Source organism: Magnolia sinica, chromosome 18 (assembly GCF_029962835.1).
Source record: "Magnolia sinica isolate HGM2019 chromosome 18, MsV1, whole genome shotgun sequence".
NCBI classification, from domain to species: domain Eukaryota; kingdom Viridiplantae; phylum Streptophyta; class Magnoliopsida; order Magnoliales; family Magnoliaceae; genus Magnolia; species Magnolia sinica.
The window spans coordinates 64,734,591-64,754,219 of record NC_080590.1 but is presented as its reverse complement, the minus strand read 5'-3'; the positions used below and the strand labels follow the sequence as shown (position 1 = coordinate 64,754,219).

The following is a 19,629-nucleotide window of genomic DNA, read 5'->3' as shown; positions in this document are numbered from 1 at the left end:
CGGAATGGATACGAAAAAATGAGTTGGTAGATATACCTATGGGAGACGTCAAATTTACATGGTCAAATAATGAGGTGAGGGCAGTCAAATCAAAGTTGGATCGATTCCTGTTGTCAGTAGAGTGGCTGGAAAGATACCCCTTAGTTTTTCAAAGAGGCTTGCCCAGACCAGTTTCCAATCACTATCAGATCATTTCGGAAATGGAAGAGGAGGATTGGGGGCCCCGTCATTTTAGATTTGAGCTAGCTTGGCTAGAAATCGAAGATTTTTCAGATAAGGTAATGAATAGTGGCAATCCTTTTCAGTCAGGGGTGGGGCAGGTTTTTCACTTTTTTGGAAACTGAAATTGCTAAAGGGGAAAATTAATGTTTGGAAAAAAGAGGTTATGGGAAATTGGGAGGAAGAGTCTCAAAAGATATTGCAAGAAATTCAAAGGCTCGATATTAAAGAGGAGGATAGTGGGCTCTTAGATGAAGAAAGGGCGTGGGGAGAAATCTATAAGGCAATATTTAATGCGAGACTTAAGGAGGAAGAAATTAAATGGAGGCAACACTCAAGGGCTCTTTAGCTAGAGGCAGGGGACAAAAATAAGAAATTTTTTCCTGCGATAGCTAGTGAGCAAGCTTGGTGTAACAAATATCAAGTGGGGAGGTTGAGGGGGAAAGGTTGGAGGGGGAAGCAAGAGTGTGGACATCAATAGCTAATTTCTATAAAGACCTACTATCTCGGAAAGAATGGGTAAGACCAACACTTGACAAGCTTCATTTTGATTCTATTTCGAGGGAGATGGCCAAGTTTCTAGAGGGAGCTTTTACAATTAATGAAATTGAGGCGGCTATTGTGGATTTGGGGTGTGATAAAGCCCTGGGCCTGGCCCTGGATGGCTACCCAATTGCTTTCTTTTAACAGTTTTGGGATCTGTTAAACGTAGATGTAATTGCATTTGTTAACAAATTTTATGAAAAAGGAGTAATTGTGGCGGAGTTGGGGGCCACGTTTGTAGCCCTAATCTCTAAGAAGGAATGGGCAGAAAGTTTGAAAGACTTTAGACCGATAAGTCTTTTGGGGAGTCCATATAAGATCTTGATCAAATTTCTAGCTTCTAGATTCTGAGAAGTGATACTTAATAGAAAAAGTAATATCCAAGTCTCAAGAGGCTTTTGTAGATGGTTGTCAAATTGTAGATAGTATACTGATTGCTCACAAAGTTATCGATTCTTATCACAAGAAAGGTAGGAAGGGAGTTATCTGCAAACTAGACATTGAAAAAGCATACGATAATGTGGATTGGGACTTCCTCAACTACATGTTGGGTTGTTTGGGGTGTGGAGAAAAATGGCGATCATGGATTTGAGTATGTATTAAAATAGCAAAATTCTCAATTTTGAAAAAGGGATCTCTAAATGGTTTCTTCTAAGCATCAAGAGGGCTACGGCAAGGGGAGCCTTTATCGCCATATCTATTTGTGGTGATAATGGAGGCTTTGAGTGGAATGATGAATAAAGGTGTTGCAGCGGGTCTAGTTTAAGGGATGACACGTTACTAATGTCTGAGGCAAATGAAGTGGAGGTTGACAATCTTCGGATGATTATTCATTGTTTTGAGGCAGTATCAAGTCTTAAGGTAAACTCTGGCAATAGCGAGTTATTGGGAGTGGCTTTATCCTCATTCACAATGATTATGGATGTAAGGAAGGATCATTTCTGACAACATATCTAGGTTTACCTTTATGTATAGAGAAGATGGCCAAACATCTATGGGACAAAGTCATCGAGAGATTTGAAAGGAAATTATCATGTTGGAAGAGGAAGCACTTGTCTTTGGGTGGAAGGTTTACACTTATAAAGGCAGTGATGGCAAATTTACCCGTTTACTATATGTCCTAATTTAAATGTCCTAAAGGGGTGGTGGATAGGCTCGAGAAAATTAGGAAGGATTTTATGTGGAGAGGGGCGGAACTCAGAAGAGTGATAAGTTTCATCTCATGAAGTGGGATACGTTTGTAAATCATGAGATGAAGGGGGAGCCGGTCTTCAGGTTTTGGGAGAGATGAATTTAGCGCTTTTGGGTAAGTGGGTGTGGACATTTGGGGTTAGAGAAGGGAGTTTATGGAGGGAAGTAGTGGGTATGAAGTATGGTCTTCAAGAGTGTGGATCAATGAATCATCTTTGCATAAGGCCTCGTCTCTATGGAAAGGGGTGTCCACGTTAAAAAACATGCTTTTAGAAGGGGTGGGGTTTCACTTGGGTAATGGTGAGGGGATTAGATTTTGAGAGGATGTTTGGCCGGTGGTAGTAAATTAAGGGAGATGTTTCCCCTCCTAGCAGGGATATCACTAGAGGTTAATATGTCAGTTGCAAGATGCTTTTCTATCCATGGCAAGGAAGTTATTTGGGGTTAGGAATTTAAATGAGGAAGAGGTTAAGGAATCGTTGATATTGTTGATCTTGTTGGAGAAAGTTTGGCCACAAATTCTACAAAGAGACTCGTTGAGGTGGCTATCAAAAAAATCTAGGTCGCAATTAACTCGTTTTACCAGAGGATCCATGGCGGTTCAATTAGTACCGATGTCAAAATCATATAGCTCATCTTAGGAGATACGGAGCTCCCCCTTCATCTCAAAAAAATCTAGGTTCACAATTTACTCTTTTTACCAGAGGATCCGTGGCGGTTCAATTAGTACCAAGGTCAATCATACAGCACCATCGTGGTTAATGGGACAAAACAAAGTCCTAATGGTCGACAATTTGCATAGAGGGGAATGATTCTTCTGAACATGTGTCTTATGTGCTACCAAGATGAGGAATCGGTTGACCACCTTTTCATCCACTTTGCTTTTACAACAATGCTTTGGGCGGTTATTCTTGTTGGGTACTATTGAATCTCTATTTCGTTCTTGGCATGGTGGGGGTAAAGGAAAGATAGAAAAGAATATATGACATGACGCCTATGTCTACTGACCGAGATTTAGGTTTTATGGATGGAAAGGGGCAATCGCGTTTTCAGGAATTGGAAAAGATCTTCAGAACAGGTTGGTATTTTGGTAAAAGAGCATATCAGGGAATAGGATTGGGCTATCGAATCTAAGGCAATTGTGGCAAATCAGCTTGGTGAAAGTTGAATTGATTTGTAGTTTCTGCTTTTTTTCATTTTCGTGTGTTTCTTCTTGTAATTCTTTAGGCCTTTGGCCTCTACGCAATAAAACCCATCATTGTTTTTTTTTGTTTTTTTTTTTTTTAAGTGGTTTCTTGGAAAAGTAAGAGGAAAAATGTGGTTGCCAAGTCAAGTGCTGAGGCAAAATATAGATCAACGGCCTACACCACTTGCAAACTTATTTGGCTTGACGATTGGTCCATGTCGAGTCAAGAAATTAGGTGACAATGTCTATATGATCGAGTTGCCAAATGACAATGTAGCGGATTTGTTCGAGTAGGTGAGGCGTCTAACGTGCAAGATAAAGTCATTATTGATGTCAATAAACAACTCCTAAAGAAAAAGAAAGAAGAAGTTGACCAAGTGTTACGTATGAAGACTACTGACACTTGATTGGGCCAACAGAAGTAATACTTGGTGAAATGAAAGAAAAAGCCATATTTTAAATGCACATGGATCATAGGTAACGAACTAAAAAGATTTAATCCAAACATCTACTACTTGTATGAAGTGTCCAACTCGCTAGAGTCAAGTTATTTCCAACTTGGGGGAAATGATGCAGGCCCACGGTCCACCATAAGGCCCAATATGTGCTGATTGGATTGTTATTGATGGATTTGAGGCCTAAATATCAATAAATGCATTTTTCTATTTGTGGAAGATATGAGGGCTGATTTCAAGATGCAATTGAAGATTTTAAGGATTATTTCCAGATTTATTTTTACTATTATTAGGCTTATTTCCATCTTAGGTAGATTACATTGATTTAAATCAATCTAATAGTTGGAGAGATTTTCATTAAAGATTCATTTAGGGTCTATAAGGAGGTAGGCATTCAAAATTTTGTGTGAGTTTTCTTAAGTATTGTAAGGAGAAGCCTGATGTTAATAAAGTTATTTCTCCCTCGCTACACAAATATTCTTGTAGGTGTACTCTTGTCCATTTCATTGTGATTTGGCTGTCGAAATCTCATTGACGCGATAACTGGGTTGCACCAATATGTCGATGTCTCCCTTGAACAATATGGCTGATTGTGTATTGCTCAAAACAGCCAATATAGAGGCGATCGTTGCATCAGTGGCGACTGAGACGATGCCTGATATGCCCAATTTAAAACCTTGTTTTGGAAAGAACATGATACACCTGACAGCTAAGGAGCATCCAATTTGAAAGATCTTTGACGCATCCTCCGTCCATGCCATGGCCCATCAGCTCAACGGTCCGAATCACAGAACCACTGCTATGTAAGGACACCCATTCATGCTATGATGCATCAGGACCCTATAATTTCTCATCTTTTGAGAAGAATAATATTTTGACACTAATTATTGACATAAAGCATGCCAAACGATGCAGAATTACCAAAAAATTACACAAGTTGACAGAAAACCTAATTACATAGTAACACCAATTCCTAATAGAGACCACCAAAACCCTTTCCTGATGTGAGGCGAACAAGAAAGCCTGAATTCCAGACTGAATTACAACACTCAGCATAAAACCCATCAGATTTCAAAAACATGATTATCAAAAACCTAATTATAAAGATGAACCAAACAAAATAGACAAATTACCGAGACAAATTACACACTTGGGCAGAAACCCCATCAAATTATGCAGTTTCCTCGATGATGGAAAAGATTGGACGATCCTAACCGTTCGACGTAAAAATCCATCAGATTTCAAAACAAGATAACAAAAACTAAGGGGCCGTTTGGATGCATGTTACTTCTGTAAAATGCAAAAAAGTTACAGGTGAGTTACAAGTGGTGTTTGGGGAGGAAAAGTTACAGGTTGAGGTAACTTTCTTTCAACCTGTAACTTTCTTACATGAAAAGGATCTGAAAATCTCACAAGGAGAAAGGTCGTTTTTCAAGTTACCTGTAACTTTCTTACAGGTAACAGTTTGAAATTTCAAATTCGAAACTTCTTAGGAGAATCGCAGGTGCATTGGAGGGATGTGCGGCCATTGAAGGCTCTTGAAGGATGAGGTCGCCGGTAGGTTTACCTATATTGAAGCTGGTAGGTGGCATTCTTCCTCTCTCTCAGCAGTCTCTCTTTCGTCCAACTCCAGAGGAGGGATGCCCTAAAACCCTCTTTTGCTTCTTCATTTTTTCCCTCTTCATCGTTTTTTTTTCTTTTTTTATTTTATATCTGGTGTCAGGGCTTTGGACGGAAACGGTTTGGCTATGGCACTGCTATAGCCACATAGCTACTAGTTGGTGCTCTGTGGGGCCCACCATCTTGTATGTGTTTTATTTGCGTTGTCCATCCATTTATCCAGATCATTTTAGGGCTTGATCCCAATAATGGGGCAAATCTAAACATCAGGTGGATCACACAACAGGGAAACAATAGTAATTGAATGTCCATCATTAAAAACCTCCTAGGGCCCACTATAATGTTTGTTTGACATCCAACTTGTTGATTATGTCATAAGGACATTGATGAAGGGAAAAATCAAATATCGGTTTGATCCAAAACTTTCATGGCCGCCAAGTTTTTAATGGTGGGCATTCAATCAACACTGTTTCATGTGATGTGGTCAACTTGAGATTTGGATCTACCTTATTTTTGGGCCCATGCCATAAAATGATATGAAAAAATGGATGGACAGCGTGGATGAAACACATACATTATGGTGGGGCTATGGATCACCAACCATGTAAGAATTTTGAATACATGGCCTGCTTTTATTGCCCAAGTAATTATTAGTTTAGCCTAAAAAATGGCCCAACTATTCATTTAGATGGGCTCAATAAGATGGCATATTTTTATTTAAGCTTTTTTATGTGTTAATTTGATTTTTAAATGATTCTCTACTCAAAGTTATAGTTGGTGTGAATATACAACTTCCTACTTATAACTAAGTTCCAGGCTACCCAAACACAGAAACTAAGTTACAACTAATATCCAAACAAGATTATCTGCAACTTACTTACACCTTAAAAAACTTACAGCCATCCAAACACAGCCTAAATTATTAGGATGAAATAAACAAAAATATACAAATTTCCCAACCGAATTAGACACTTGGGCGGAAAATCCGTAGGATGATGCTGTTTTCTAGACGACAAAAATGATGGGACGATCCTAACGGTCTGATCGACCGACCGGCCGATTGGAGGAAAGAACGGAAAAGATGTAGAGAAGAGATGTCGATTTCCTTTTGAAATTTCAAATTGCGGTACCTTTTCCAGAGATCTCTTTGGCCTTTGGAGGAGATGGAGCGCCACATCCGATCCATCTCGACGCAAAGGGATTGGATCTGAGAGATGTCTTTCTTGATAGAGAAGGCGAGGTCAGGAGAGTCGACGGCATTTGAAGAGAAAGAAGAGGAAGATGCATCGAGGCGTTCCAGCCTCTCCAGTCCGTCTCGCGTTCGAAGAAGCAGATGCCTCGAGCTCTGGTAGATTTCTGACAGCGTTCCTCCACACTCCATCGCGATTGACAAAGAGATATTTCTTCTCCTCCACCTTTTCGTCTCCTTAACTCTGCGATTAGAGCCCCTTGGACACAGGATTCCTGTGTTACAGCCCTCTTCGATCACTTCCTCCTTCTGGATTTACTCCAGTGCTCTGAGAGTGCAATAAGTTGTGGTGCTCATGATTGTATCAATTCACGTGAACATTTCAATCGATTGATCTGAACGGTTCATTAAGTCAAGAGTATAATAAATACGCTACCATAAAAAATTCGAACTGATCGGATGATCCAATTTATCTTTGATTTGGCCTTATTTCATTCAGCCGTTCCTTTTCAAAGCCAATAGTGGGATGGTTAAAATTAGGGGTGTCAATGGGCCGGGCTCAGGCCTGAAAATCAGAATTTAATAATGCCCGGCCGTCATTTCAAAATCCAAGCTTAGACCCACCAGGCCCGCCGTTGACAGCCCCAATTAAAATCGACTAAAAAGAGTTTTTCTCTTCTTCTTCTTCTTCTTTTTTTTCATAAAAAGGCCATATTGCCCCAACAATTAGATGGATCAAATTCCCGATTGGACCTATTTTTGTGTTAGTAATATGTTTGTTCCAAAATCCGTAGGGATAAGATGAATGGTATTAATATTGCCACGTGGTGTTAAAAACATTTGAAAAAAACAGGTGATATGAGGTCAAGGATTAACTTTCCCCCGGGCATTTTTTTTATTTTTATTTTTTGTATTTTAGCCTCGTTAGATAAAAGTAAGTGGTTACCTCAGCCACGTCAGCTTCAAGGTGCACATGTTTATTGGCGAAATCATGGTTGACACAGTGTAATCACTTGTTCCTATCTTATTGCACATGATGAAGACACATGAATGACAGTTTTTATCTTATCTTTCCCATACAGCCTATAAATACAATGAATAAAAGGGAAGAAAGAGATCTCTCGATCCTCATCAAGAGCACTTTCAAGCCAGCAAAACGTTGTGTGTACTAAGGTTTAGATTAGTCTCTTCCTGCTCAGAGGTAGCGGACCCTTAGCGTAGCATTCGGAGTAGTCTGTTCTTGCACACGCACCGGACCAAATTAGGTTGTAGCTAAAGTTGTAATTTCTTTCCATCTGTGTCCCGTGTGCTAGATCTGAGGAAAGACTGCAGTTTAGGAACTCGTCCGCCTAAGCTTATATTGGGGCCAACCATAGTTGTAATATTCGAAATTGCATTTCCTTCGCTTATCAGCACATCACTCTCAGAAGCACATTGTTATTTTAAGCCAGGCAAGTGATTCCCCATAATGGTAATTTATTCGCCTTTTTCTTAACCGCATCTATCTCTTCTCCTTGTTCATTTCGACTATTCATTTTTATTTTTATTTTTATTTTTTATTTTTTATTTTTTTTCATTTCAACCATACAAATGTTGCATCTTCACAAGTCATTGGATTTCCAAGCCAAAAGAGAGCTTATTTGGAAGAAGAGCTCCAACCTCCACCAATCACTTGAGTAATGAGCGCATGATAGTTGGCCAAATAGACGAATAGTCAAGCCACGATTGAACCACGCTCTATCTCAACACCATGGATCGATGGTCACGGTTTGAATCGAACCTAATTGGTTCTGGCATGCCCGCAACCCTTGCATGTGTTTTGCGTTGTCAAATTTGAGGACCAACACCATTTTGACATACCCAGTGGGACTGGTGTGCGGTTGTTAATCGAAACTTTTAACAACATGAGTAGACGATCTACTCAAGTAAGTGGGAATATGGAAGAACAAGACCTCAATTAGGCCCTTGAAACATTAGCAATGCAGGTTGAACCATGGGTCCTTAATCCACTACTTCCGACAATTCCATGAGTAGCATCAACATCACAAAATAACTTTGTAAATTCTAATGGAGTCTTATAAAGTGTGAATGTTAGCCTGCGAGAATTAATTGAACAAGGCAGGTTATAAACTGAAGCAATAAATAGGCTTGTGACTTTCCCTAATGACAGGCTACCAAATTACCGTCAATCTAATCTAAAAATTTAGAGATTCGGCAATGATATGCTTGAAATGCTGATGATACCTCCACGCAACGTATGCCCAGACTCGGACGTTGTAGGCCAAAATATGCCACCATAGGTAGGCATTAGGAGGAACGGACAAAATGGACAATTTAACGGCCCAATTGAAAATGATTTGAATCATGGCATGTCGGCTATAAGACCATTTGTGTCAAATAATGGCATTATCAGAGGTTAGGAGCCCGGTATGCAGCTTTCTCATGGTTTACAAGTACCTCCAATAGGAATCCCTGGACTCCTACCCGCGGGCCAGGAAGAAATTATTAATTTGATAAATGAGGTAACAAACCAATGTCATGGTCAACGTACAAATCGTCCCATTTATCATAAAATGTATCTTGATTGGGTTGATCGGTTTGTAGTACCAAGGGGAATAATAATACCAAAATTCTCTTTATTTTATGGAGATATGAATCAGTCTACAGTAAAACATACTAGTCGGTTCACCATACAATGCAACGAAATCAATGAATATGTGAAAACTGAAATTGTTTACAAATTTGCCGACTGACACAACGTTTACCTGGTATATTAACTTACCTGTAAACTTGGTGCAATCTTGGCAAGATATGAAAGAAATGTTCGTGCTCAGTTTTATCGAACTGAACCCAAGTTTTCCTTAACTGATTTTTCTCGGCTCAGACGACTACCCGACGAACCAGCCAAAAAATATATCACTCGGTTTTAAAAAGCAAAGAATATATGTCAAGTATTTCTACCGAAATCTTAATTTGTGAAACTAGTCGTGAAAGGTTTATATATGGAGCTCCGAAAGAAATTTGAAGAAATGGATTTTGAAGACCTGCTAGATTTGTTTAATCGAGTAACCAGGTATGAATGGTTGCTCAAATAGGAAAACCAAAGGAGAAACTCATCTTTGGGTAGTTATTATCGTAACCCAAATTATGAGATTGTTTTGGCTGAAATCAATTATAATAAACCATTTGTTTGTAAGGCTTTATCCAAGACCGAGGATGAATCATCTCTTCAAGGTTCTGGTGTAGTTAAGGGAGTTTTGGAACAAAACAGGCGATATTCCCTTGATATTACAAAGGCCAACGAGATATTTGAACTTTTATTGATGTCTAAACTCATCAAACTTCCACCAAAACAAAGAATCCTTTTGGAAGATGAATCGAAAAAGATAGCATATTGTAAATGGCATGATTCACATTTTCATTCTACAGGGAATCGTGTTGCTTTTTCAGGAACATGATTCAAGATAACATATATTAAAAATTACTCAAATTTCTAGATAAAGAGAATGGGGCTATGTTCGTCAACGTTGGCACATTCCCACCAACATTGGGAATTAACATGGCTAAAGCATAGTTGCCAAGTATGAATGCCTCTAGACTGAGAAAAGAAGTTGGATCGGAGAGAGAACGATATGATTGCCAACATAATAATGCTGAGAGGATGGACAATCACCAAAGAAATACTAGTGGCAATGTTCTTCTAATGGTTGTTTGGTGATTAGATATAATCGGTTGTGTGAAAGATGTCATGAAGATATTCAGCAACAACAATTAGCAAAAGAATTTTATCCACTAAAAGGTCAAGGTAATAGTGCAAGTGTATTGGAAGTTTTATTCATGTGCCTTGCTAAGCCTTCACTTAGCCAGACTAATAGGATCCCAAAACCCTTCGTTAGGTGGCCTAAATGTTTATAGACGTTCCTCAATCCATATAACGAAAGTCAAGTATCTATTAGATAAGGATGGACTTTGTGGAAGGACGTACAAAACAACCAAATTTGAAAAGACCATCAAATATACTAAGTATGTTGTTGTTGACCCATAGACACTCTCTCGACAGGTCGAAATGAGTAAAATTAGGACAAAATGAAAACTCATGATCTTGATAATTTCGACCCATGGATAGACTATTTCAACAAGTCAAAGGTCAAGCTCGACCAATAAAAAATTGTGAGTCGACAGGTTGAAAGTGGCAAAAACTGGATAGTTAGAAATACCTTGTGCCACTGAATATTTCAACTGGTCGAAGCTTCGAGTTGATAGGTCAAAGGACCATTTCAACCGGTCGAAGCCTCAAGTCGACAGGTCGATAATTAGCCATTTTTCACCAGTTGCAACGCATCTATAAATATATCTTTGACGGGCTTTTAGAGGTGAGGGAGTAGCACTCAATAGAGCATAAAGAGAGTGTTTTCCACTTCAATCTTCACTTCTTTACTCTTTATTCCCTTGATTTCATCATTTAATCATTGAGTATTCAAAACTTGGATTGAAGAATGAACTCAAGATTGCATTAATAGCTAACATAAGCTTAATAGACAAATCGTTTGGTCATTTATAGTCATTTAATGCTTAGATTTAGGGATTCTAACATTAAAATCATGAACCTTGAACATCTTTAGAGGAACACTATTACTTCTCTCAACTACTCGGCACACTATAGGCACACCTTCGTCTTGGTAGCTGATCTTGGGAGCATAGAGAGGAGTTGAAGCTACACCATCTGACGCTGAATCGGAGCTCATCCAACTAGTAAGTGTCTAGTCTTTGGAGTCCATTGTTGATCCTCTTTTTGTTGAGATTGGGGTCAAGAGATTGTGACCCAATCTCAAGAGTAAGTCCCCATGTGGCCCCCGACGGGAGCATAAGCGTTTGGTTCTTGGATTAGAATCAGTGAGAGTTTGAGGTCCAACTTTAAAAATCGCTAGGGAGAGGAGGCGGCGGGTGGTATACGTGTGTCCTAGGATTAGGATGTGAGGGTTGGTGGTAAACCCGATTTAAAACCACGAAGATAGTGAAATCCGATGCACTTATGGAGAGAGTATGGAAACCGAGAGTGAAGTAGACAATTAGTTGAACCAATATATACATCATTGTGCATTTGTGATTGATTGTTTGTCCTTGTGCCTGCCTCCTTCTTAATATATCCTTCATGCTTAAATAAACATGTGCTAAATGTGTTGATGAAATGCCTATGATGTTGTTATCTTTGGATCTAGTGGTTTACATGCGTACACCTACTAAACCGTTTTGTCTTGATTAGTGCAATTATATAAGGCTGAGATTGATTAAATTAGTCAAAATATTAAAAGTCCTATTCACCCCCCCTTAGGACATTAGCCATATTTCCAAGTCTCACTTATAGCAGTAAATTCACAATTTCAAATAGATATAACAAATATAACAATGTTCGAAATACGCAGGCTATTCCTCCTTTGAACACTAACTTGAGTGTAAAACAACGTACTTTTCAAAGATGATATGATGATAAACAACCTCAAATGGTTAAGCCAATTGCGAATACTGTCAAACAGTGGACTAGAGACGTTCATCCCAAGTTTTCACAATATCCAATGGAAATGACAAGGACGCAGAAACATTTTTGGCAGCGGCAGCAAGTGACTATGGAAGAACAGAATCTTGTGGATAATCGAAAAAACCAGTCAACACCACATAATCAACCAAATAATGGTCGTAATTGTACCTACATGAACAGTTCATACAAGAGTCATAAAATCGAAGAACCAATCTACACAAAAACCAACAAATATTATAGGCGAACAAAAGCTTGCTAGAAAAATCCAGGTGATCTGTCTGAAGGAGATTTGAATCAATATGACTCCTTAGAAGAAGAACTATTGATTGAAGAATCATTGATTAATGCAAAGTTTTCAAAAGCGGACACCAATTTTCAGCAATCAATGAATCCGAAGGATGGTGAATACGATAATCAGCAAGAATCAACAATTATTACCTTTAGAACTTTACCTCCAATAAGGATGAATTGCAACATGGTGTTTACGCTTCCTCTTAATTTCTAGGTTAAACTAGATCAACCGAGTAGTATTGAAGGAGACTTTGAAGAAACTGGAGTAATATTGATTAAAGAAGAAGTGATTTACAATAATAAGAAACATCATGAAGAGTTATATTCTATTACTATCGAATCTGGCATAAATGTTAACAAAATAACTTTCTGTCAACCATCGTTTATAATGTCACAATATCTTAAGTCGTTAATTATATCGACACATATGAATGGATGTTCTATACCCCATATTTGGGTTAAAAACGGGGCAACCATGAATATTTTGCCAATCACCATGTAATGCCCCGAATTTCTGGGGTCGATCACGCTTTTGCTTTGTAGGAGTGTGATCTTTCGATATGTGAAGTTTAATAAAAACAAGGATCAAAGCAAGATAAACATCCCAATCACACTACAAGCTTCACCTCTTAGCCCTAACTAAGAGTTTAGTTAACCATAGACATGATTAAACTAAAATCTCTTAAGGAAAGCATAAAAACAACTAAGGAAGAAGAAGAAGAATTCTTGGCATTGACTCTCCACCCTTTTACTCCACTCCTTAAACCCTAGAAGATCCTTAAGAATGCCCTAAGGACTCCTATTTATAGTTGTGAAGCTCCTTACGCACCGACTTGGAATTTTCACAATCTGATCGCGAAAGCATCTCAATTAACGTAGCCGCGTTACGTATTGGTCAGACCGAAGTCGAATCTGAAGTCGAGTCCGAATTTGAAAAGGATTCTGTTTCAACAGTTGCCTGATTTCGATCGGACCAAGCTAGGTTCGGTCAGACCGAACTTAAGTTGTCGGTCTGACAGAATTAATCTTCGGTCGAACCGAATTAACTCCTTTCAGCGTTGGAGCTTTTTATGCACTTTCGGTCGCACCGAATCCTCCTTTCGGTCCGACTGAACTGGGTTTCGGTCGGACCGAATTGTCCATCGGTTGAACCGAATTAGCTTCTGAATTCCATTGTTGGCTGCTGAACTGTTTTGTGCGATTTCGGTCAGACCGAACATGGGTTCAGTCGGACCGAACTTGTCTGTTTTCTGCTATAGATTCTGTGATCTATCGAGTCATTTCTTCAGCTTTTATACTTGGTTTTCGTGGATCTTTGGCATGTGAACTCTTCATTCTTGGTCTCCTAAGATTCCTCCTTTGCCTTGGTGATTCTTGAGCATTAAATCCATGCTTTTAGCATTCTTTTCAATCCAAACTCTCAGATTTACCATTAAGCATAATATATACCATTAAGCATTATCATGTTCATAAAACCAAGATATAAATAAGGGAGAATATGCAATATTTGACACTCAACAGACTCCCCAGCCGGCATTTTGTTAGTCCCGAGCAAAACATGCGTGAAGTGAACCTCAATTCTCAATGTTCAAACCTTTTTTAGAAAATAATCTTTTGTGCAATCGAGTATGAATGAGTAGAATTAAGACAAGAGAGTGGACTTTGAAAACCTAGAGCTGAATCATATAAGCAGTCAATCAAATAAGTTCTTTATTAATTTCTTTAGAGCATAAGTTTCTATATCATGTTTTTCAATGTGCTCAGTGAAAATTAATTTTCTTCCCATGAGAATACTATCAATTCATAATGTTAGCCATGTTCACATATTAAGATTAGTAAAAACTCAAGTACTGATTCCGAACTCATCCCCTTATCCTTCTTTTTCCAATTTTTGATTTTATATCGACGGTCAATTTTATTTTTTAATTATTCATTCTTTTCAGAATTTTTCACTCTTTTTCAAACTTTTTCCAGTCTTTTCATCATACATGACCTTTTTATCGATCTCACTGTTTTTTTTTTTTTTTTTTTAAATTTGGTTCTTTTTATCTTTTGAAGTGGACAAAATTCTCCAGACTAAATTCTCAACATTTATCAATGATTCACATACTAATAATAAGAAATTCTAGCATAATTCACAGAAAGCAATTTGAATGTGTCATGTAATTTAGATCAACATGATATTCAACTTCCTCTTAATCAATTGAGTGTAAGAACTTAGGTGAAATTTTACTTGGTTGATCCAATTCCAACAATTCAAAGTTTAATCTCAATTTTATCATACCCAAAAGATATAGGGTATATGATACTCACATCCAACAATTTAAGTACATCTCCTTTAACCACTTCTTTCATATTTGGATTGAGTCGACGTTGTGGTTGTCGAGAGGTTTTCGCATTATTTTCAAGATGAATGTGGTGAGTACAAATCAAATGATCGATTCCCTTGAGATCCACAATTGACCATCCAAGGGCTCCTTTATGTTCAATGAGAGTAGCAATGAGCATATTCTCCTGTTCTTGCTCAAGGTGGGAAGAAATCACCACCGGGTATGTCTTGTCTTGACCTAAGTAGATATATTTAAGATCAACGGGCAAAGGTTTTAGGTTAAGCTTTAGTGCTTTGAGGCTAGAGGGTAGAGGCATTGCGTTGGTTTGGGGCAATTTCTTAAATTGTGGCCTCCACTAGTTAACTTCAAGTACCGGTGCAGTATTAACCATGACATCCATCTCCCTAATCGTGTCATCATCCAACTTGGGGGAGTGTGCCAAGCACGTCTCTAGAGGGTCAGAGGATAAGGTCATCAGAGCTCTATCTTCCACGAAAGAGTTTATCATAGTAATGTCATGGGCCTCGTCATCATCCTTTGCCTATCTACTCATGTTGAAAAAGATATTGAGCTCCAATGTCATATTTCCAAAAGATAAATTCATGGGCCCATTCCTACAATTGATGATAGTGTTGGATGTAGCAAGGAACGGGCGGCCAAGTATGACAGGGATTTGAGTGCTCATGTCCGCGATTGGCTGAGTATTCAGGACAATAAAATCCACTGGATAGTAGAATTTATCAACTTGGACCAATACATCCTCAATAATCCCTCTTGGTACACGAACTGAGCGATCAACAAGTTGTAATGCGGTCTAGGTGAGTTTCAATTCACCTAGACTAGTTATTCGTAGACCGAGGAAAGAATCAGATTTATGCTCACCCCCAAGTCAAGAAGTGCGTTCTCAATTTGGTGATTCCCAATTATACAAGTGATAGTTGAGTTAACAGGATCTTTATATTTTTGTGGCACATTTTGCTTGAGGATAACACTCACTTTTTCTATCAAGAAAATTTTCTTTTTGATACTTTACAGCCTCTTAGTTGTGCATAGGTCTTTTAGAAATTTGGCATATGAAGGAATTTGTTTCACAGCATCTAAAAGAGGGATGTTGACCTTCACTTGTTTTAACACCTCTAGAATATCCTGTGAGTTAGTTAGATGTTTTGGTGCAATCAACCGCTGGGGGAATGGAGCAATTGGCTTGCTTAGAGGTTTCAGTTCTAATCCATGTGGAGTAGTGCTAGGTGTATCATCTGTGTCTTCTTCTAGATCCATAGACTTTTCAGCCCTTACCGGAATAGATTTGTCAAATTTTTTTTCCACTCCTAAGAGTGGTGATAGACTTGGCTTGCTCCATTTGATTTGAAGAGCTTGGGTCACTAACTTTGTATTGTGGTTTAGCATTGGGTATGGGTTGAGCTAGAAGGATCCCTTTCTCTATAACCGCAACGCGTGAGTCTATATTTTGTATGGCCTTTGTAAGTTCTTATAAGGCTTGGAGAGTACTTTGCTGGATAAGCTCTTGAGTTTGTGTGGGATTTTGTATCGATTCCTCTTGAGGTTTCCCTTGATTCAAGAATTGGTTAGGGATTCCTTGAGGAGTAGCAGTTTGTCCATTCATCCAACTGAAGTTTGGATGATTTCTCCAACTTGAATTATATGAGTTTGAAGTGAGTCCTTTAAAAGGCCTTTGGTAGTTGTTCACAGCATTCGATTGCTCATTCAGTATTTCTTGAAAAACAGGTATTGTTGGACAATTTTCAGCGTATGAATGTTACAAGCACAAATACCGCAGACAACTTCCTTAGCCTTATCCTTCTTAAGTTCTATGGCCTAGAGTTTCCTTGTGGGACTAGCCACTTTAGCATTTAGATCGTCTTCCTCTTTCAACAAGTATATTCTGCCCTTCTCCTTTGATTGAGTATGCTTTGAAGTGGTGTTTGGTCTTGGGGAAATGTCTCATGGTTGTGTGTTTTCAGCAAGTTTGTCAAAATAATCTCACATATCATCGACATCTTTGTTTATGAATTCCTCATTACACATTGTCTCAACCATTTGGTGCATGGAAGATCTCAGTCTATCGTAGAAGAAATTTGTTATGCGCCACGTTTCAAAACCGTGTTGTGGGCATGAACTGACAAGATCCTTAAACTGCTCCCAACATTGGAAGAATGTCTTATTTTCATTTTGGGAGAAGTTCATGATCGACTTTCTGATAGTGTTCGTCTTATGGTATGAGAAGAATTTCTTTATGAACTTCCTTGTCATGTCATTCTATCTACTAATAGATCGTAGACGTAGTGAATGCAACCACATCTTAGCATTTTCTTTCAAGGAGAAGGGAAAGAGTTTAAGCCTGATCGTGTCCTTAGACACATTAGGAAAATATAAAGTGGCTATTACTCGTCAAACTCTTTCAAGTATAGATATGGACTTTCATATTCAAGTCCATGGAACTTTGGAAGGAGTTGGATCACCCCTGGTTTGATATCCATTTTTCCTGTATTTTCTGGAAAAATCATACAGGAAGGTGCGCTCACCCCCGGTGGTTGTAAGAAATCTCGTAAGGTACGAGGCGGGGGTACGTTATGCACCTCATTCTCATCCTGAATTTCCTCAACTAGAGGTTGAGGTTGATTTGTAAGTTGATTTGCATCCAACACTTCTATTGACTCTGAGGATATCTGGTGGTGTCTAATCCTGTGATGGATAGGCAACCCTTCGACTAATCCTCCTTCACTTAAGAGATGTCGAGTGTTGTCACGAACCCACTTAAGCATGAAACACTCAAAGCCTTCAAGTAACTAAATCTAAACCTAAGAAAGAAAACTAGAGAAAATAAAACAAATAAGAGATCTAAAATAAGAGAGAGAATTAGAAAGAGGTTACCGGATTGGAGATTTATGTGTTAGAATGCTACAAAACAGAAAACCAAGTTAGATTCTAAAAATAAGTTTAGAAAAATCCTAACCTAGAAACAAAATAGAAAGTTAATCATAATCTTAACCTAATTCTAATACTAATTAAATTCAGAAAAGCGCAGCCGTAATCCCCAACAACGGTGCCAAAAACTTGTTCACAACCCCAAGTGAAGGGTCGTGATATAGTAATAATCTCGGTAAGACCAAGGTTAAATCCACAGGGACTAAACTCATGCGTATTCGGAAAGTATCTAGAATTAGAACTAGAAGAAGAACTAAATTAGAAATCTAGAATAATTGGAGTAATTGTGATATTGTAGATTGAAACTTGTGAATTTAAAGGTGGGAACTAGGGTGCCAAGGATCCACTTGTAGCTATTAAGATGCTACCTTACTTGATTCAAGAGATTCAACTGGAATCAGAGTCCTATCATATCCAGTTAGAGAAAGAGATGGTCAATTCTCTAAACTTCTCATTGATCCAGCCTCAATGGAGAAGAATTGTGAAGATTTGGAAGGGATTCCACACCCAACCATGCCCAGGAGACGATGGTGAACAACGTGATTTACTAATCCTACAATCTCAAATAGGAAAAGAAGATATTCAAAGCTATCGCAGTGTCTATTGTAATTTGAGTCACTACAAACCATAGAAAACTGAAAATATTCCTTAAAATCAACTAGAAATCAATGAAGTTCAATAAAAACAAGGATCAAAGAAATATAAACATCCCACTCACACTACAAGCTTCATCTCTTAGCCCTAACTAAGAGGTTTAGTTAACTATAGACATGATTAAACCAAAATCTCTTAAGGAGAGCATAAAAACAACTAAGGAAGAAGAAGAAGAACTCTTGGCAGTGGCTCTCAACCCTTTTGCTCCACTCCTTAAACCTTAGAAGATCCATAGGAATGTCCTAAGGACTCCTATTTATAGTTGTGAAGCTCCTCCTTACGCATCTACTTGGAATGTTCGCAATTCGATTGTGAAAACATCTCAATTTACGCAGCCGCGTTATGCATCGGTCGAATCGAAGTCGAATCCGAAGTCGAGTCCGAATTTGGAAAGGATTCTATTTCACCAGTTGCCCAATTTTGGTCGGACCGAGCTAGGTTCGGTCAGATCGAACTTAAGTTGTCAGTCGGACCAAATTAATCTTCAGTCGAACCGAATTAACTCCTTTCAGCGTTGGAGCTTTTTGTGCACTTTCGGTCGCCCCGAATCCTCCTTTCGGTCTGACCGAACTGGGTTTCGGTTAGATCAAATTGTCCATCAGTTGAACCAAATTAGCTTCTGAATTCCATTGTTGGCTACTGGACTGTTTTGTGTGATTTCAGTAAGACCGAACATGGGTTCAGTTGGACCAAACTTGTCTGTTTTCTGCTACAGATTCTGTGATTTTTCGAGTCCTTTCTTCAGCTTTTGTACTTGGTTTCCTTGGATCTTTGGCATGTGAACTCTTCATTCTTGGTCTCCTAAGAGCCCTCCTTTGCTTTGGTGATTCTTGAGCATTAAATCTATGCTTTTAGTATTCTTTTCAATCCAAGCTCTCAGATTTACCTTGTAACACAAACATGCATAATATATACCATTAAGTATTACCATGTTCATAAAACCAAGATATAAATAGGAAAAAATATGCAATATTTGACACTCAACACTTGACCTCATCAAGTCCATCCTTACATCAATTGGTATTGAGTGAGGCTTTCTCTTTGGATATATGACTTCTAATGACGGGTCGGGCAACACTCACATAGACAGTGCTCTAGGAAATTTACCTTTAACAGTGGCGGCTTTCGAAGTGGTGTAACGAGAGAATGGGTAAGTCATGCAAGGGCTGTAGGCTACCATCGATTGCATAACGGAGGCTATAGGAAAACTCCGTATTCGTGGTGATGATCCACCACCGGTAGGTGCTGAAACTCATAATCGCGCTAATCGTAGGGCGATGCCGATGATGAATCGCAGAATCGTACCCAAGAAGGTAGGATTTAACGACATAATTTCGCAATATCCTGGATGAGGCAGTGATTTGATCGATCGAAAGGATCGAGAATTCATGATGAAAGTCGATCTTCCTAGTTTCAACGGCCAACTCCACATCAAGAACTTTCTCGATTGGTTGCTTGAAGTCGAACAT

The 19,629-nt window shown here is 38.7% G+C and overlaps 1 protein-coding gene across 1 annotated transcript in view; it reads right to left on the bottom strand.

Annotated features, from left to right (window-relative positions):
* LOC131232422 (membrin-11-like) overlaps positions 1–19,629 on the bottom strand; it is a 47,183-nt gene extending 27,554 nt beyond the window's left edge. The window contains exons 1-3 of the mRNA XM_058228642.1: positions 19,466–19,629; positions 12,038–12,107; positions 6,345–6,712 (exon numbers count right to left, since the gene is read on the bottom strand). Of these exons, the coding sequence (XP_058084625.1) occupies positions 6,345–6,712; positions 12,038–12,107; positions 19,466–19,629 (602 nt within the window). The remainder of the gene's footprint in view (positions 1–6,344; positions 6,713–12,037; positions 12,108–19,465) is intronic.